The 21380-nt window shown below is 38.4% G+C and overlaps 1 protein-coding gene across 4 annotated transcripts in view; it reads left to right on the forward strand.

The window, feature by feature from the left end:
• The window catches only part of SSBP2 (single stranded DNA binding protein 2), a 194349-nt gene extending 173308 nt beyond the window's left edge, over nucleotides 1-21041 (forward strand). For all 4 annotated transcript variants that reach the window (XM_066988764.1, XM_066988763.1, XM_066988762.1 and 1 more), the window contains 2 exons: nucleotides 4269-4367; nucleotides 7213-21041. In XM_066988764.1, coding sequence (XP_066844865.1) covers nucleotides 4269-4367; nucleotides 7213-7242 — 129 coding nt within the window. In that variant the 3' untranslated portion in view covers nucleotides 7243-21041. The remainder of the gene's footprint in view (nucleotides 1-4268; nucleotides 4368-7212) is intronic.
• The last annotated feature ends 339 nt before the right edge of the window (nucleotides 21042-21380 follow it).

The raw sequence follows: 21380 nt of genomic DNA on the forward strand, positions 1-21380 counted from the left end.
AACCTTGCATCAGAAGAAATTCACCACAGGCAAACACCATCCTTTCAAAGTTCCACAGGTGGTTATGGCTTTACATCAGCCCTCCCTGGCCTTTGGTGGAGAGCAGGATCTCAGCAGTATGTCTCCAAGGCCATTGCTGCTCCTCCGAGGGAGTAGCATCTATAGCAGTGCTACATGTTTGTAAGTCTTCAAGGTCTGTAATGTGTTCAGACCCCACAAAGAGTAAAACAAGGCATCTAAATGACCACGTTGCCTTAGCTGTGCTAATACGTGCAGTGATGGATTCAATGATAACAAGCGTACAGCACTTTAAAAATTAATGACCCTATTTTTTCATTGTATTTTGTTTTGCAAACTGCAGCATTTTTAAGAAAAAATGAAAAACAAAACAAAAAAATATGTTAGCTTGCCACAGGATTATTTTTAAGGGACCATATTTGAACCAAAGGTATTAAGCATCAGCATGTGTGTTAATAGGAGTATCAGGTATTCTAAAAACCTGGATCCAGACATTTACCTGGAAGTCTTGTAATTTGTTAACCTTAAAAAATGCATCATGCAAGTCACATTTGATGCATGTCATGTTCAAATAACTGAAAAAAAGGTGTTTTGGAAATACCAGGGTTATACTGTTACACCATTCCATATAATGGCTTTTAAATACCTTTTTCTGAGTAGTACTGTCCAATATGCAGCCTTTATTAATACTAATAAAAATGTGTGGGCAGAGCCTTGTGTATTGCATTTATAATTTCATGCAGGTAACAGTATGTAATACTTTTGAAACTTGACTGGAAAAATTCTGTTTGCAAGGAATAGACAATGTCAGGGCTGATGCATGGAAAATAATTATATGGCTGCCTTCCAGTTTTGTACCAATAACCAGGATTGTTCTAGTTAAGGTAATAGTCTCCCTTTATACCTCACCAGGTAGTCTTGCAGTTGGCTTTTTCACAAGTAGATTTCCAGATTTCTGATTAATGTGACAGGAATTGTCCACTGGACTTAACAGAATTTGGACATGATGTTATTGGATGCTCAGTTACAGGCACAGGACTTCAGTGGAGTAAAATAAAATGCACATTAGAGGAGCTGATTGTCTTTTCCCATGAGATGCAGGAAATTAATCCAGTCTTGGTAGTATCAGTACAACTCACGGAATTCAGAGCTACATTTTCCATAGACCATTTTACTTTAATTGGCTGAGTGGCAAAACATGAAGTTTTTACGAAGTAGATTGAGATGGGGGAAGTAAATGAACTGAAATTATGCATATTAAATAAACATTAATAACCAGTGTTTCTTGCAGTGCCCATGGAATTTGTGCAATCATCAAAGAAAGAGTAGCTTTGGAAAAACTGAGCTAGTGCTACAATGTGAAACCCCATACTGGCCATAAAAGCAGCCCAGGGGAGTTGCTATAAAAGTATTTATGTCAGGAATTTGAACCTTTGGGGCCAGCATACTGTAGCGATTGCAGAATTTCAAAGCTTTGTACTACACAGAGCAAGATAAAATAGGGGTAAATCCCCAAGGAATGAACAAAAGTACGGGAGCATCATATAAAATAAATGTGACAAGACCTTAGTGGATTTTAAAATTTATATTCATAGATTTTAAGGTCAGAAGGGACTCATATGGTTGTGTAGTATGACCTCCTACATAACATAGGCAACAGGATTTCCATGAATTAAGTCCTGCTTCAGGTACGACAGCTGTGGTTGTTGAACTGAGGCAATAGTTTTCAATCTTTTTCAAGTTGTAGATCCCTAAATACTTGCTACAATAACTCCACTGAAAAGCACACTCAATTGTCTGATGTTAATTAACTAGTTGAGTTTTCAGTTGTCTTTGATGGACCTGTTGTTTATTGATTCCTGGGGATCTGTTAGAACTACATTGAACTAGCTGGTGAAGGAAAAATAAAGGCCAGGGTCTTGACTTTTGTAAATGTTTTTTTTAATTAGCATTTCAGATGTTAAAAACACTTATGCCTGCATGTGGGCTGTATAATTAATTTTGTATTTAATCTATAGTTGAAAATAAATGCACAAAGCTGAACTCAAACATATTTGCCCATTCAGACTGAAAATGGTGATCTTCCCTCAGGAGTATGGTAAAAAATTAGTGTAATCTCTTCACTAGCCATGCAAAATACATCTCAAAGCAGATGGTGTGTATTACAATCAGCTCTATCAGTCTGCTCATGTGGTAGCAAAAAAGTAACTAACTGATTTAAGCCTTGGTATTTGGAGAAGCTGGGTATAAATTGCTTTTTTTGTTTTTTTCCTCCTTGGAGGTAGAAGCAAATCCTGTCAAACTCTGGAATGTGTTACAATATTTAAACTATGGGAAGTGGTCAAAATGGAGCTTCTTGATTGCCAGCAGGATCATGCAGAAATAGCGTATGAAGGGCAAGAAATCATAGCTGTCACATTTTCTGTTCAATGAACTCTCCAGAGTACGTACATCCTGTGACTGGGCTCCACTGAATGGAGCCAGGCTCTTCTCAGTGGTGCCCAGTGCCAGGACCAGAGGCAGTGGGCACAAACTGGAGCATAGGAGGTTCCCCTGAGCACCAGGCAGCGCTTCTGTGCTGTGCGGGTGGCTGAGCACTGGCGCAGGCTGCCCAGAGAGGCTGTGGGGTCTCCTCCTTGGGGATCTCCAGAACCCACCTGGACGTGGGCCTGGGCACCCTGCTCTGGGTGGCCCTGCTGGGACCAGATGGCCTCCAGAGATCCCTTCCTGCCTTGGCCATTCTGTGATTCTTATGATCTCTGAAGTGCAAGTGCAGGTTGTATACAGTCTACACAGTTGTGAGGAAAGTACCAAGGAATTAAGTGAACTTCCCTTTAATTTCATCTCTCCTATTTTTCATTCAAAATTTGTCCTACTGCAGGCTCATTTATACTAAATGAAGACTGTCTGCAGGTGTTTCAAAGTGCAATACATTTCTTTTTTTTTAAAGAAGCCTCATAAATCTCTGCTAACAGACATACTATGTTAGGATTGTTAGAAATACGAAGAAAGGGACAATTCCACTCAAGATTCTTACAGCCATTGTTGTTCGATCACTTTGATCAAAATCTCTATTTGCAGTTACATGTTGTTGTCTTGCCCATTGACTGCACTGGGTTTGTGCTAAGTTTTTATGATACACCAGACTTGCATTTGTATATGTAAAATTCAACAACAATATAGCATTCAGTCTTTCTGGATCAAAAAGATCAAGGGAAGAACTGTGATAGACGTCATAAACATTTCATAATGAAGTTCTTGGCTTCTCTCCCCCATTTCCCTGACTATTCCTTTTTCATCACAAAACCTCTGTTAATAGGAGTCTTAGCAGTGCCTCTGTTAATAGAAGTCTTCACAGTGATGGAAGGAGAAGCATCCATGCTCCAGGCATGGCAGGGTGCCACAAATCAACTTTGTAAAAATACCTAACGAATTGTAGTGTCTACTGTAATCATGTATTAGCTGTTGACTTGGAATAATTTATGTGACAATTATCTAGTTTCGCCCTTTGTGTAAGTAACTGAACCTTGAAAGCATTTTCTGAACATTGTAGAAGTGATTGTGTAGTATTTCTATGAAGAAAAAAAGGAAAGACATTCTTCTTCAGAAGCCTTTGTATTGTTATTACTTACTAGCATTTCAGTTACATCTAGGCACTAAGAAGGTAGATTTAGAGTTTATTGCATATGCTCTGCAAGCAAATGGCAAAAGTACAACTGCTCTTGAAAAGTGTTTGCAAGCCCAGTCCAGGGGCTAGCTGTTACTCAGGAGCATTTAATCTTAACTCTGCTGTGCCTGTAAACTCTGCATTAACTGCTTTCAGTGAAGTGGCTTAGCACCTCAAAGTTTGAACCCCACTTGTGAACTGCTTGTGAAATTGTATTTCCACCGACTAGACACTGTGAGCAAAGACAGAAGTCCCATTATGTCAAGACATGTGCTCATAGACTTCACTGAACTTGACCAGGTGATTTAACGTAGTGACAGAGTTTACTCTTAGACCTGCTGAAGTCATTTATAGTTTTCCTTGACTTCAACAGAAGATGCTGGCTGTAACTTTGAAAACAAGAATTACAGATAACAGTTGTTACTAAAATTAGTGACTGAAGCACACAGAACTCAGCAGAGGCTTATCTTTTGTCTTTGTAAATCCCAGTGCATTGCACAGTACATTCTACTGCTGCTCTACATTGCAGAAATGAGCTGGTGTCTTCAACACTTAATCTGTGTTTTAAAATCTTATTTAACAGAACTCTCCCAGTAATATGAGCATGAGTAACCAGCCTGGCACTCCCAGAGATGACGGTGAGATGGGTGGAAACTTCCTAAACCCTTTTCAGAGTGAGAGTGTAAGTATTTCTTTATAGAGTTGTTTTACTTTGGGAACCTTTGTCCCTGCTATTTTGTTTTAAAGAAGAAAAAAATCCAGCAAGAACAAACAGTTTTGCAGTGTACTTGCAATGTCTATGCCTTAGGTGGTTTTTTTTAATAGCTTCTAAAATTAGATTATTAATTTACCAAAAAATTTTGCAAAATGCTACTAGAAGTTGAGCTGAAACGGGTAAATGTGGGAGGTGTAGATCTACTGCAGAAACTCTTTTTCTAGATAAAGAGGTGCATTGTCAATGAAAGTTAGATCTGTCAAGCAGTAATAATTATGCCCTATGTATTCAGTAATGCACAGCTGGGCATTTGTCAGGCGATATCTGAGCAGCCAAAATACACAAGAGTTGACAGATCTTTACATCTGAGTGTTTCAATTTGTGGTTGCCCAACTTTTGACTCCTAAACAATGTGTACTGCACTGCAGGAATGTCTTTTAGGACAGGATTCACACTGAAGTGTATAATTAGAGCACCAGATCTCATGTTGTGGAGAGGTAGAGACAGAATTATTGGAGCCATTAGAGACAGAAAAGGCAAAGGTGCCCTCTAGTGTTCATTCTGGGACAAACGATGTTCTTTAAAATGGAGTATGCTTGAGGCAGCAAAACATGGTGTGCAATAAATTACAAAGCAAGACCAGTATTTTCATACTCATGTGCCTGAAGCTGGGTTTCTAAATCCACATTTAGGTTCCTAAATAGAAGTGGCCTGATTTTTCAGAAGTGCTGAGTGACTTCAACACTTCTATTCTTTTTGGAAATCACTGCTGCCAGAAGTGAGTGCAACTTCATTAACTATGCCAGTGGTGAATTTTAGCTTAGAAACCACGAGTAAACAGTTTCTCTTAGATCACAAAAAGCCAAACTGCATGGCAAGTTAAATGGGAATCAGATTTTTTTATTATTATTTGTTTGTTTGTCTGCTTTTTGTTTGGTTGGTTGGTTTTGGTTTACTTCTTTAACTAGCGAAAAGGAAGAGGGAGCAGTTTCTGCATGTTAGCTGTTTTTGTAAAGGCACATGGTCAAACTGTTTATAGTATTGGAGAAAATTGGTTTGTACCACCTAAAGAGATTGACGTTTCAAAATCTGCCAAAAAGGCACTAACCACAAAACATCCACTAAATGTGATCCTTGGTCATGGTAATCCTTGACACTCAATTTGGCATGCTTTGCTTGTACTGAGGGCAGACAGTCTGATTCAGCAGGCAGGCCAGTTAAGCAAACTAAAGGCTGGAAGGAAGGACTTTAGTTGTACCCAAAAGAAAATCAGTTTTCTCAGATACTTATTGGATTCTAGGTGCACCTAGGTGTCATTTTCCTACCCGAATGAATCTGGGACCTAGTTTTTTCAAGGTTTTCCTATGCCTTCTGTGTACTTCTAGGTATCGCATCCTCTGTAAGATGTCACATTTTAGTCCATGGGAACTGTCTTGCTTTCTTACTCATATTTGGTTACTTGGCTATTTAGAGTAGGTGTATATTATAAATTCCTTTCTCAGGCAAATTTGCTGTTCATCAGGAGTTTTGCTTGGGAATGGGGAAAAATCTTGACTAATAATAAGCTAAATATGACAAATAAACACTGCTTTGTCTTTAGATTCCTTGTCCAAAGTGATTACCCAGGTACACTGTGATACAGGAAATCATTTGAATAGAGGCTTTACATAAAGCATTTCAGTTGGTCTTACTCTTTGGCTAAAGATAAGCATGTTCTCACTATCTTTGCTGGCCTACCATGAGAGTGCTCAGCACAGGGTGGGAGTAAGCACTAAAGCAGAAAAAAACATCAGAGACATGACATGGGAGAAAATAGGTTGTACCCAAGCAGTCCATTCTATCCAGTTTTCATGACAGAGAAGACCCACGCAAAATGGTTTTTTGAGTATTCTTGGACACTTGGAAATGGCCAGCTCAAAGCTCTAGCTTGGGCAGTTTTTTTATTATGTGGCTGTTTTTGTGAAGGCAAATTAATCTCTCAATTTCTTGTATCAGTTTTCATTACACTAATACTTCTTGCATTTGAACATTTTCATCAACTTAGAAGATTTTTGGCCAATTAAGTGTTTCTGCAAGTTTTCACTTTAAACAAAAATTCAGCATATGCACTTCTTGTAGCCCTCATGCTGTCCCGCTGATTATTTGTAATGAAGTGCTGCTAACTTGAGGGCACCTATAGCTTTGTAAAGGCTGCAGTTCAATTTGTTTCGCCATAATAAGGTGAAGTGGTGACTGAGTTTTTAGTTCTCTTGAAGGAGAATGATCACTGGTTCAGCTTCCCTCCTGAAATCGATAATACTGAATAATAGATACCAAAAGAATAGCTGAATTCCAGTCAGACGCATCTGCACTCCCTTCTTCCCACCCAGCAATGAAAAACTCTCCAAAACATTCATCTAATTCAGCTCACCACAAATGCAGCTGGTCTACTTGAGGCTAGCTATCTGCCTAGGTAAATCCCCCAGTAGCCAACATTGATCAGGAGAAGGTCTGGAAAATATCAGTGAAATACTGGCTCATCACACCACCCACGTAACACTGAAACAGTCTTTGGGTGAGTTGACTTGATCAGCAAGAGCTGTATTTTTATGTAATGAGAGAAGGTTAACAGAATTTGTGATACCACAAATTGGACTACAGCCTTAGCACAGGCTATAGTACAAATTTAGGAGAAAATTCAAAGAGAAGGTTGGCATTTGAACTCATTGCTCTGGTCCAGTAGTGGTTTTAGTTATCTGGGGAAAAAAAAAAAAGAAAGAAAAAAAGAAAGAAAAAAAAAAGATTGTTAAAATGTGGATTCCTCTTTTTTCAGTACTCCCCTAGCATGACAATGAGTGTGTGATCCGTTAACAAGTCTCGTCATGAAGACCACAGTGAGTTGGCCCTCTTCAGAGAGTTACTGCAGAAGAAAATTATTCGTCCCAGTGTACAGTTTAACAAAAGGATCTCAAACACAATCAGACCCACATTTTTTTTTCTACCATCTCCCCTGTTTTGTCAAGAAAGTGGGTCCCAAACATGATTGAGATAACCATAAAGAGTGGCATAACAGATCTGCCCAAGATGGAACTGCAATTATATGTGTATGTACATGTGTGGGTTAATGTATGTATGTGTGTGTGACACAGAAATACACACATACATATATAGACCTGCAGGACATTTTAAAACATTATCACGTCATCTTAAGTAGAAATGAGAAGTAGAGACTTCTATTCCATCTTTTTTTTTTCACGTTTACATTCTAATTTTTAAACTTTGCTTTCCCTCTCCCCTCCTGAATTGTTTTATGTTGCATATATCACTGCTTTATAAGTTATTTTTAAAGTGAACTCAAATGATAAATTCTTCTGATTTTGTAAATGTCTGCCATTATGGATAGGAATAAAACTGCTTATAAGAGCTTTCATTAACTTGTGTTTGATACCAGTTACCCTGTGAATCATAAACTGTACTGTCTCAAGAAATAGAAGAAAGCTCATCTTAATTTTTTTGGAGAAGTTTAATAATTTTCACCTAGTTTGGTGATTTTTTTTTATACTTTGCCTTTAAAAAAAAGAAGCACTGAAGGTTATATTTCTTCTTTAATTGAAGCCTAATATCTGCAATATCTATTTTAAATGGAAGCCTGAATTTGATACAAGCTTCTCAGTTTATATAGAGTACTATAAGGTTACTGTATGCGAGCTCCAATTGCTATAGAATCTAGCAATAAAGTGTCAGGGCTTCTTCTGCCCTTGGAAATGAATTTTCTATTTAGCATGATCTTCCGTAGGGGTGGTAGCTAGAGGAAATACAGTAGAGTCCTTATTACCAAAACCTGTTATAACAATTTATGTTTACGTTTACGTTTCCCCTTTTCAGTAATTCTCAACTAAATCCTAACAATCCGTGGTCCTGATGACAAACAGTATCTCCCAAGCCTATTCAGAACATCAGATCACACTGGTACACGAATTTACCTCCCCAAACCTTTCAGTAAGCAGTCATTTTTGTGCACCAAAATGAGGGAGTAAACTTTTTTATGACTACTATGCCTTGTGAGGGTCTTATCTTTCACCATGAACAGAAGAGGCAAAAAGGTCTAGGCCATTTTATAAGATCACCATATTAGACATGAAAGCTGGGGACAGAATGGAGAAAAGGCAAATGGTCTTTAAGGAAGAGCTTCTGGAAATGGTCCCATGTCTCCAGACAAAGCTCTAAAACCAAGATTACAGTAAATTTAGTTCCTAGTGACTTCCAGTTCCCCCACGAGAATGGAAGCTTTCAGTTGTGTACTGGTCAAAATGCTGATCAGAAACAAGGGCTGCTCTACAATGATGCCATAGACAAAAGCAAAGTCCCCACCTTGGACTTTGCCTATAGAAGAACCACTTATATAGGAAGAGCAGTTCTGAACAGAGTATGTCCATGCAGACTTTTAAGGGGATATTTTTCATGAATTTGTGCTGAACAAGTGTATGTAGAGAGCTCATTGTGATGGTAGATGCACATAACTGGATGCATAAGTAGTGCCAGAATCTCTGAACTCATTTTTATTTTTATATATGTAATTTATATATATATGAAAATAAAATCATTTAACACTTTTTACTCTCTTGTTAGTGCTGTTCAAAGGTGAAACTCTTGGAGGCGTAAAATTATGTTAAAATATCAAAAATTTGGTAGCATTACTATTTAGTAATAATATCATGAGCTAGAGAGTCATTATATGGTTTTGTAGACTTTATTCCCAGTGATTACGGAGATTGAATTCATTTGCTTATCTTTGGAAAACATTTTGTTGCTGTCTCAAAAGATGCCAGGAGCCCCTAACATTAATTTGAATTATAAAAACATAAAATGAGATCTAGTTTCCTGAGATCCTTCATGGTTGTCACTAATATCACTGATTTCCGTGGTTATGTGCTCCGTGCAGCCCAGGATGTCCCATAAATAGAGCAAAGTCCAGGCATCTTTGCAGCCTTCATTTGACATCTGTATTGTCCTTGTTGGTAGCCTCTAAGGAGTATTCTAGGACTCTTTTCTGCCCAGTTTCAGTCACACGATGTCACTGCTCCTGGACTAAGGTAGATGGATATGTCTGGACATCCAGTGTCAGAGCCAGTCGTGCACAAGGTAAGTGTGCCCTCGAGTGAGCTCGTGACCTGCTGGGTACATCTGGGCCCTGCTGGGTGCCTCGAGGGGAGCCCCTGGGGCTTCTGCAGGCGAGCAGTGTGTCCAGTGGCCACTGAGAGCTGACCTGGGCAGCATCACTAACATTGCAAGACTGGAGCTTCTTGATGTGACAAAATTAAAAAGAATTAGGGCTTAATCAGACATTCTATTTATTTATTTATTTATTTTTCCTAAATTTGGCATTAGCTTCAATGGTTTAGTGTATGGGCATCTGTTGAGAATAAGTCTGACCATTAAATTAAACCTATGCATAAAGCAGTACCCTTTAAAGGGAACTGCCAGCACATTGAATATTATTATCAACATATGTTATCCCAATTTATCCTAATCTTATATAAAAGATATATATCCTTTCAGGCACATATTTTTTCTTATGCAGTTCTTTTGAATTCTATGCAATTTTTCTTTTTGCCAGCATATCATTGTTTACCCTTTTCATTTCTTTCCCAAACATTTATATTAAATTAAACCTTGTTGCATTGATCCTGCAGCATTAATATCAGCACATACATTGCTGGTGTCAGAAGGAACAGGATTGGTCCCTGCTTCTTGTAGCCTATAACTCCATGCCCTGATATTGCAAGTTACAAGGTATGTCCAGCACTTTTCATACCTACAGAGCCCCACAGATTGGTGGGATAACAGATGTGCAAGCTTGCAAAATTTCAGATTTGGGAGATCTGATTTAATATTCACTGCACATCTTATTTTTAGAATTTTAATCAGATACAAGGAAACCTAATCATCTTGCTTTTTGTAGGGAACACTTGCGTTCCTGCGCTTGCATACATGGGGAAAGTTATTTACATGCAAATTGATAAGATCAGGTAATTATAACCATACATAGGTTCTGCAACTGAACCATTAGAAAACAATTGTACATTCTAAATGCTCAACTTATAAATTACAAATATCCCATTCTTTTTTAAATTTTCATTGAGCCTTTTGCTTGTTCATTTGTTTTCTTTCTTTTGCTTATAAATCCTTGCAGGATTTTCATCATATACAGGAGTATTAATACGGAAAGAAAGATTATTTCCAAGCACTGACTTTATATTTCCACTTATGTTTCTAATGCACTAGATGTCAATGTGTAATATAACTGCTGTTTATATCTGTCATTATGCAACAGCATTATTGATAATGGCAGAACCTGTCCAGCTCTGGGAGGAATATTACTGTAAGTGGTACCAGCTAGTTTTCCTACACCATTTTTTAATAGAGATTTCTCACTTTCATATAGAAATAAATAGATCATGATTTTGCACGTGTCTTTCAGGCAAAGTTAAAGTAAGGCTTTTTTAAAAACAAATGATGAAATCTTAGAATTGCAGAAATAGGGGAATAATGGGTCTCTCTTACCATCAGAACTCTGGCAAAAATTCTGGCCTTGGCAGATGAAGTTGGGATTCACTTGTGCATTTCACAGTGAAGCTGGTATTTTAGCTGGTATCTCTCACCCATGAGAAAGGTGCATTCATACACAGTTTTTGCCTCCATGTCTAAGTCTTGTGCAGACAAGAATAGGGTTTAGGACAAGCAAGAAGCTGTATGAATCACTGCTAAAGCACGTGGCCTGGCATGCATTAAAGAAATACCTGGTATTTGAATGTATGGATTGCATTATTTTCTTATTTGTCTGAGCACGAGGAAGAAGTGCAGCTATACTCAATGCTTGGTGAGGTGGTGCATGGAAAAGACATGGCAACAACAGTGAGCCACGTCTTTGATGCGCTGTAGGTTGCCCAAATACGCCCCAGCTTGCCTTGGGGTGACTGGCATCAACAAGTGACAGCCAAGTCCCCATGGGAGTCCCCAGAAGCCAGACCTGCATGTCACCTTGTCAGGGAGAATACCAACCTCCAGACTTAACAGCCTGCTCCACTCCTGAATTCACAAGCATGAGGTTAAATGTCCCGTGTCCCACCACCAGTCCTCTGGAAACATCTGGCCTTCGCTCTCCTTTTAAAATACAAGGAGAGAGATGTAGGCTAATCATTTATTTTAAATAATTCAACTTAGGAAGAAGTGAATAGAGCCTTGCTTCTTTATGGAGAGCAATTCAGAATCACTGCATAAGGGCTGCTTCATGAACTGGCCAAAAATCATTTGAATTTTCCCCTGTTCTGTGGTTAGCAAATGAAATACTACATATAAAGAGGATTTGGAATTAGATGGGTAATTTAATGAGGGACCAGCTGTTACAATATTCAGTGTTGAACGTTTTACTTTCCTAGTTAAAATGAATTTTCAGCTGATAAATGTTGCACTGATTTCTACTTCTCAGATCAGTTAAATATTTTTGAGTGTTATCTCCTGTTCTAGTCAGCTCTGATCCTTTGTTTTTGTTGTTGCTAAATATGGGCTGAATTATTCAGGATTTGACTGTATACATTTGCATTTGGACAATGTAAAATAGGGTTTAAAGATACATATATATGTATATTTAAAAGGACAGTAAAAGGACAGGTAAATTTATTTTTCTTTAATTCACTTTTAGTGATGATATAACACAGCTTCTGTCCCAAATGTGCTTGGGTTTGGTTGGACCCTCAGGATGGGAACCCTGGCAAAGCATATATGTTAAATAAAAAACCCCAAACCTCTTTCAACAGTGACAGCTCATTTCTATTCAAACTGATAACACTAAGGATCTAATACAGGATGTAATGATACGCAACAACAATAAAAATTCAGTACGCTCAAATATAAATGTGTTAAATTTAAATTTTAGTTTGTGCAGCTTCCTTTACTTTCCAGACATTATTGGCTCTGTGCTACAAACTGCTGTTCATGCCAGTTGTTCTACTGAAACTTTGATGAAACCACTCACACAATGTCATTTTTCTTGTAGGATTTCACCCTAGTCGGTGTGAAATGTACAATTTGTCTGAGATGTGACATTATTTTGCAGATCTATAAACTATAGAGAAAAATAAAAAGGATCTGCTGAAATTACCAAAATGTTGTTTCAACACAAAGCACAGAGGAAAAAGTCCGTATCTAAATTAGTGATATGAGTGCCTGCATAGAAGTTGTCTGCCAGAGCTGTCATTCTGAAAACAAATTACAGTAACAATTTACAGAAGATAAACAGACTATCTACTCAGCAGTTAAAATTCTGATCCTGCAAACACATTCACATTTGTTTGAAATAAAGCGTACACATGCTTAATTTTAAGCAGATTTTACAATACGAGTAATATCCTTCAGAAGAGTGGGACTGCTAATACACTAAAACCATGCTTGAGTGTGGACAGTCTAGAAGCTCAAGTTAAGTCTTCTCTGAGCAAACGTTTTATCTTATTTTACGGATTTCACCAGTGCAGGAACATGTTTATGTACTGATAGTACTGATATGTGGAACAGATTTGGCTTTCTTCTGTTTCTTATTTTATTACAGCATTGTTCACTACTAAATATTAAATATTTTTGTGAACTTGTCCTTTCATTTTGTTTTCAGTTGTGCAGCCATAATTTCCCTTAATATATAGCTAACAGCTTTGCAATTTTAGTCCAAACTTCTGTTTGGTCACTGTTCTTCATCTAAGCTTAAAATATGTAAGAAAACCTCTTATGTAATGGGAAAACTTGCCATAAAAATAAAAAGGGTTTTCTTGGGTACATGATTTCACATTTAATAAAAAAAATGTTTTTCAGTTATAATTTGAAATGGTCACTTTCTAGCTACTATTTAATATCTATGTGCAAAATAAATTGAGAAAACAAATTGCCCCTTCTTTTTTTTTTTTTTAATCCATTTGAATTCATCATAAGTAATAGCTGAAAGGCATGATTTTGGGGAAATCAGATAAAAACAAGATTTACCACCTAGCTGCTATGAATAATACAGCTGGCCTTTGTGTTGAAAGCTCCTTCCATGTCCCCAAAAGTGGATTGCCTAACATTTGGTATGTACAGTTTAGTAACAGCCTGATTCCCAAATAGTTGCCCTGCTCATATCTTCCATGCTCAGCATCCCGTGGGTTGGCCTGGTGGGCCCGTTGACCGGTCGGGATGCTCGGGGTTGGCATTTTGCAGAAGAGCAACCGAGCAAGCAGACAAGCATGCTTGTGCAGTGTCTGGACAGCACGTGGTGTTTGTATGCAACTTGCTGCAGATTGTCTGGCAGTTAGGCCTGGGGGCTCCCTTAGGATTTTAGTGCTGGAACAAGAGTCTTGGTTTTCCTAAGAGAGAATTCTGGAAGCTTAGCACCGGTTTTTGGAAGGAATCAGTGCAGAACTGGTTTTGTTTGCTAGATGGCACATTTCCTCAGTAGCCTGGGCATGCTAGGAACCAGACAATAGGATTTGGAAGTCAAGTTTGTTACAGAGGTATGCACAGCTCATCAGAGTAGGAGGAAATTACTACATGGCCAAACCCACGTTTGTCCCTGTAGAGCAAGACCATCGGTAGTCCCTTTTGATGCAAAGAACTGTTACCACAGAACCCTGCTCCAAGCCACGAGGAGCTAAATCATCTGCTGGATGAGTGGGATATTTGCAGGCTTTATTTCTGTTGTTTAATCTTCATGTTTTCTCCCCTCTCATTTGGATTTTTCCATTAAATGTACCATGCCAGATGTTTGCACAAAAACAAGAACAATTTGCCCAATAAACATACAGGAAGTTGCTCGCATCTGTAACAAGAGTCCTACTACAGAGCATTTATTTCATTATAGACATTGTGGCTGCGCAAGATCCTGAGAGCTCTTAGCACTAGACATTAGGAAAGTTAGCATCTCACAGGCTTATTATGCATTAGACAAGATGATTTCCAGCAATGACATAAAATAGCTTGAAACAGAAGTTGATGTTTGCCATGCAGAGTAGAGGAAAATAAAATCCAAATAGAGCCTATGTAATTGAAGTAGGAGATTACTAAGGCTATAATTTACTAGGAGGATTTGAAAAGTGTGTTAACTGGCAATAAGCTTGCCAGCAGCAAACAGCAACAAAACGGGTGGCAAGGACGCCGTGGTTGCTCTCATGGCTGCCCCACAGGGTGGATGCTTGGTCTGAACAGGCTGCAGGCAAGGGACCCATGTTATGGGTGGGCACAGTGCCCACCAGTGGGTGGCAAAGGCCATCCAAACAGAGAACGTCCAACAGCTTAGCAGGAAAGATGAGAGGTGTTTGCCGCATTGCCGTCTGGAAACAAGATATTCAGAAGCAGGTATAAGCTGTTCCCAGATCTATTCTCATTTTGCTAATTAACTTCCAGTTTTGTTTTCATTTACATTCACATTAAGAGTTAAGGAAGAGAATACAAATTCCTAAATGCGCCCTGAAATACCAGAGATGGAAGGGAGGCATCAGCACAGTGTAAGCTGGAGCTTTCTGCTAGTTGAGAGTCAAGTAACTTTAAATATCTTTTTTTTTCAGGACAAAAAGAATCCATACAAGAAACCCTTTTAGTCTTGCAGTGGTTGTTTGAGAAGTGTATACCAACATGCCCTGTATGCTTAAAGATACATTGTGAGGGCATTTTTTGTGGCAAGTATCCCCTTGCAGAAATGTTGGACTGCATCTATTTTGTGCATGTTTGCCTAAAACCATAAAAACAGAACAGTTATTTATGGGTTGCATTACATGCAATTGCAAAACACTTATTTCTGGTGAAGAGAGGAGGAAAATTGGATAGCTGATGTGTTAACATGTTTATGTGAATTACTTAAAGCATTGGTAAACTGCTGTCAACTTTATTCACATTACACACGTATATCTCTGTGGGCGACTGCTGACATTATAACCTCAGTGACCCATGTCACTGTATGTTCTGTGTAGGAAACCTTGTCACCATTGCTTAATACTGTAAATTCGTCTTCTGAAACAAGAGGTGGCGGGTTGTGCTGCCGTGTGTATTGTATACCACAACAAACAGCACCTGTTCTGTCATCAAAACTTGCTGTTCACATCCAGTTAAAGCTCTGTTAAGCACGCTTAGTGGTTTCAGAACATAATTCAAACAGCATATACACAAGCTGTTAGCAGGATTATTAAATCTAATGCGCCATGAGAGAACTGGGCCCAGTCCGTAGCCTGTCAGGCGCGAACAGGCCACAGGCGGCTGTAGCTGGGCACGTCTCGTGAGGCCGGGCAGGCCGCGGGCTGTGCTTGCAAGCTGCAGACGGGGAAGTCAGACCCAGCAGGCAGGGACAGCCTAGCTTTTCCTCCAGTGTCTCTTTTTAAAGCTTCTGCTTTGGTGCCAGGACAGAAACCCAGCCATGGCACGTGCAGCGATAAGGAATACACTCTCTGCACCGTGTTCTTGTCCCCAGATGCCACAGGCTTTATGTGAGGCAGTGTTTTAAGGAGAATTTAATTCTTTGTCTGCTTACTGAGAAAGAAAAATAACCCAACTCTGAATCGTTTTCTATTGGTATTTTATGATGCACATCAAAGACCTGAAAATATGTATGTGTTCTTTGCTGGTTCCTGACATCAGAAATTCAAATCCTGTCTAGACGGAAAGGCTTTGAGATGATGGGAAAAAGAATGAAAAACTGGCAACACAATCTGAGAAAGTTGAAGGGGATTTTTGGATCATTTTAAACTCTGTGTCTTATTTGTTTTTATTGATAGTTTAAATAACTAGTCTAACCTTTTGAATAAAGGCAGTCTTTGTTAGCGACTTTGCACCTTAACCCATTCACGTAAAACTCAGTACTTGAAATAAGTGTTGCTAACACCTCCAAGCCAATCTGTATATAAAGTCTGAATATTTCTAATGCCAAAAATAAATGTTTAAGGTCAATAAACAGAGAACAGGACATAATCCCAATTAAAGAGAAGTATTTTCTGGTCATGTACAAACAACTAGGCAGGTGTGTTTTAGACAGAGATGGACTTCCCATATCATAAGTGAAACTAATATTCAAACTCCAGTCTTTAGAAGTAAAGGGAACCTCAGAAATTTTCCAAATAAACAGGAATTAAATTTGCCAATCTAAATACTGATGTAGAAAATACATATGAAACAGGATGCTGCCTCTGACCTAAAGCATTAATACTGATAATATTTGGGGTCTCACAAATTCTGTATATTTCAGCATATCTGTATTCCTCCTTAGTGAGTGCTTCATCTCCATTATTGACAGTGCAAAGAGGTAATCCATGCCATACCAGAACAGTTCAAAAGCATGGCAACACAAAATTCCCACAGTATTATAAATATGCAGATGTGTGTGTTATGTTAGGGCAAGTAATCACCCCAGCCACAAACTTCTTTAGACCCTTCTCATGACTTTTAAAAGCAGCTTCTTGGATCGTTTCAGAAGGGCAGCAGGCTGTGCTGATGAGAGGTCCAAAAAGCTGCCTGACAATGGTCCCTTTCCAAAGGGTATAGGGTCTTGCTTTGAGGGATCATAACAATTCCAGTTGCAGCCCTTAGGAGCAGTTGTACCACACATACATCTTAACCTGAAGCCTTTTTGTGTCAGAAAACAGACCTGCACCCGAAGGCCTCCCTTCTTTAAAAAATCCTTTTTGAAATGTCCAGCTGTTTTCCACAGCTGTTAAGCTGCTGAGAGGTTTGGTGGGATTAGTTCTGTTGTACCAAGATAAAACTCTGTGTGCCCTTGTGTATGCAGAAAGCCTCCCCCCAGGAGGTGCCGCTGACAGCCAGTCTAGCACCCAGAATCTCTGGTGTCTGGAGAAGCCTCCATGTCTAAGGACCAAACACGGAAATGAGGTGATAAAATCAAGCTTCTTTGTTTTATCTTTACAAAGTTCCTGGCAAGACTGGGGAGCTGCAAAGAAATGGATTGTATGGGTCTCTGACCACAAAGTATTATCTGGTTTGGAGCCTCAGACAATGCTATTGCAGACTGTTTGGTAAGGGTAAATTTATACCTCTATACCATACTTGTTTCTGTTCCACGCTGTGGCCTGACTCATCCTATCCTGACCAGCTGCCTAAAAATTATCAGCCTCAGCAAATTGGGTTTTCTCTCAAAGTTACAGGAGGGGCAGAAGCAGAAATGCCTTCAGAAGACTATATGATGGCATCCATCACCTTCTCCATTGATATATCCTGCATGCTTTTAAGAGCATACCATTAGGTGGAATGATTTCAGGGTTTTTATACTTAGCTTCCCATCCTTGGACAAGGCTCCAATGAGCAGGAATAACAAGCTCCTGAGAATCTGAATCCATGTGGCTTCCAGATGAGTTTCTAAATCCTTCAGTCTCAAACATGAGATTTTTGCCCTACAGTTTGGTATTCTCTCCTTCTGTACTTCTTTTTTTTTTTTTTTTTTTTTTAATATAAACAGGTGTAACTTGAATTCAAGTTGTTTGAACATTTCTGGAAGTTTTACCCCTGCCTAGAGATTCTCGCCTTTATTTGTTAAATGGGCTCTCTCATTCTTTGTCTGCACTGATTCATTCATTTAAAGCAACATATGAAGAAACCATTGCATAGATGAATCAACACCAGCAATAGCATATGCTGCTTTTAAATTCAGCTGTGAGGTTGTAACTAAGATATTAATGTATATACTTTCTAGGAATGACTAGGTTCCTTTCCTAAGAGCTTTCAGGAATGAATCTAGAAGCTCCTAATTTAGGATTGTGAAAATTCAGGTAGTAATGGCAGTTTATGGGGATTTTTTGTAAGCTTTCTGTAAATGTATATAATTTCACATGCTGGTTTGGAGATGAGGAAAGTACCCAGTTTCAGATAGGCAAGGTCTTTGAAGACAGCATTACTGTCTGGGTTAGCAAAGCCCATCTAGGTTCCACCTCAGGCTTGTACCATACACCTACTTTATTCTCACCCAACTCAGTATCTTTCTTCATTAACCATGCATACCAAATCATAACAATTGTACCAATTCTTGTTGCAAGCTGAGGAAGAGCTGAGGTTTAAAAATACAAATGTTGAACTTGCACCTTTTCACCTTCATAAAGTGTCCACATTCTCTCCGCTGGGCCTCCAAAGAGTGGCTCCCTCCAAAGTTGCCGTATAAATTCATCACACAAAAGTAGGTGTAATTTATTTTTTATACTTTAATGAGTCTAACAGCAGCGGTATTAGTATGTTTGCTATATTTTCTGAGTTGTGAGTCATTCAGTGTTGAAAATGATATGCATCTTGTGTAGCTATGAGTAGAAAAATTGAGAAATGCTTTTTATGATATGCTAGTACAATCCCTGCTCTGCTGTTCAATATTTTAAGTGCTGAACTAAACCAAAATATTATTTTCAAGAATTACCCTAGCCTCATCCCTGCATGAAAATGGATATGAATTTCCTGTTAACTGCTTCTGGGTCTTCAGTGAATTCTGGACCAAGAGTAAAGCAGTGGCAGCGGGAAAGGTTACTGTGGTAGCCACTTACGGACAACTTTTCAGATGCATACCATTCTGTCTGTCGCCTGATAATCTTACAGTTTTCTCGTGGATTGCCATATTCTTGAACATCTTGATGGGTTTTGTCAGCCATGGAGGAGATGTGGACAAGCTTAGCACCCAGAAAGTATAGAAATGTAGCAAGTAATGAGCTATCTTCTCCAGCAAGCATTTATTTTTAGTGCTTAACTTTCAAGTAACGTTTATATTTTCAGTTATATTTTATCATTCAGTATCTTGAGGTGGTTTGAGCAAAAATATATGAATATATATAATTTACAAGAAATATAGGCTTGTATTGTGCCTTTGTAATTCTCTTCAGCTTCAGTATCTATAAGCTATGAGCGGACAAACCTTTGGGGTATTCTTTACTACATAGTAGCTGATGGCTTCATTAATACTGGCTATTTGAGTCTTCTGGGTCTAATGTTTATGTTTTCCCAGGTGAAAACGCCATAGTGTTCTCCACCAGACATAAGCACAATGACATATCACTGCAATGCATGCCGTCTCTTAGCTTCTCTCTACATGTGCTTGCATGTTGAAAATTTAGAAATGCTGCTGTATAAATTGCTACCTTGTTTATCCAATACAGGTGTTTTTCTGCATCCCTTGTTTGCTTGAAACTCCCATTAACTCGAAAGTTATCATTGGCTTGAAAGGGAGTTGTGGATGCACAAAGGATGCAGGGAGCAACTCTTCGGTAGTTTACAGGCTGCTGTACATTAATGTCTTCTCAGCAAAGAAATGTAGCATTAGCAGTGACTTCCTAGTGAAAACACTGAGCGTGCTTATCACTTAAGATTTTAGGAAAAAGCGTCAGACTGTGTAATTGTATCTCATCTAACTTCGACACCTAACCAGTAACATTTGATGAGGTATGAGCCTCACTTTTAACTACGTTTGATCATGATGTACCAACCAATGCAGAACTGAAAGGTGAACAGCCATGTTTTAGTATCACAGCTACACAAGAAATCACAGTTTTCACGAGGTTCTGTTCTGATTTTGTTTCCTTATCTCTAAAGCATTTTCACCGCAGAAGTATTTTTCCATACAGTTACCTGAGGCTTCCTTTCACCAACCAAAACAGTCCGTAGCCTTCTACACTGTGAAAGGCAAGCTCTGTGGAGAAACATGGGCTTTGCGCTTGCCCAGCAAATTAGCAGAAAATTTCATCCAAGCCATAAAAGCCTTTTATGTTATTCTGTGTTTGTGTAATCAAAGCAATTAGGGATGGGAGCTTCAGGAATAAAGAGGTCTCTCTATCCTCCGTTTTACTCTCTCTCTGTAATTCGTAGGGATTTAAGAGTTATTTTCTCAAGGCTCAGCTGTGCCTCTCTAAACCAGCACAGTCTACGCATCATGTGAGATTCAATTTATGGGGATAACATTTGAACATATAAGATTTACTTTTCATAGCAAGGAGTAATGTATGTCCTTATGGACATGGACACTTGCAAACAAGTCTGATACCAAGAATAAAAATTCAAGATGGTACCAGTACATCAGACTCTGTACTACAGTGGGTTTTTTAGCTTTTGTCATTTGTATTTTATTTTGCAGGAGAGGAGCTGGGGAATCTCAGATCACATGGGGGATTTTAGAAGTATATCACTCAACAATCATTTTATAAAGTCTAACTTCAAAATGCACTATGATTTATTACAAAAATATATTTTCTTCTGTTTGCCGACATGGTTGTTCCATTTTGTGATAAGTTAAACTAAGCAGTTAATTTGTTGCACTGCCTAGCTGCATGAATTCATCCAGTGTACGTATGTACCTGTGCAGCATTACTTTGGGTTTTGTATTTGAATTTGCAGTATTGATTATTATTTTTGTATTTTACTTTGCCTCTGTTATTGGAATTGTAGTAAACATAATTTATACATATGATTTTACAACTGTTTTGCAACTGAAAAGTCTTCTTTAAATTGTAAAGTTTTATTGATGGATACTCATTAAAATGGTATAAGAATTATATTAACAATTGTTTTGTGTTTTGATGCTCTCTGTACATAAATATATGTCTATTTATCTGTTTAATGGTGCTTGTGTCTTGCAATTTTGGATACATTTTAGAATAAAGTTTCATTTTACAAGAAGTAGTTGTATTTTCAAAAGCTGTGTCAAAAAAAAAAAACAACACAACTTTTCTGCAGGAATAACTAGGGTTATGAAAGAAACATATGACTCTCCAAAACATTTATAACTTCAGGGAGTGATATATTCATTGCAAGAAAATAGAAACATATAGTCTATAAAGATGCATAGCTACATATTCTGGTCAATTTACCAAAGTAACTGACATCTGTATTTAAAACGTTACCCAAAAGAGCCACTCTGGAGGCACGTCCCACGCCTGCTGAAAGAAAAGACAAGAAAACTGGTAAGATAAGAAAACTGGTAAGAAAAGATTTTGAACATGATGTCACGATTATCAC

Source organism: Anser cygnoides, chromosome Z (genome assembly GCF_040182565.1).
Source record: "Anser cygnoides isolate HZ-2024a breed goose chromosome Z, Taihu_goose_T2T_genome, whole genome shotgun sequence".
Lineage (NCBI taxonomy): Eukaryota > Metazoa > Chordata > Aves > Anseriformes > Anatidae > Anser > Anser cygnoides.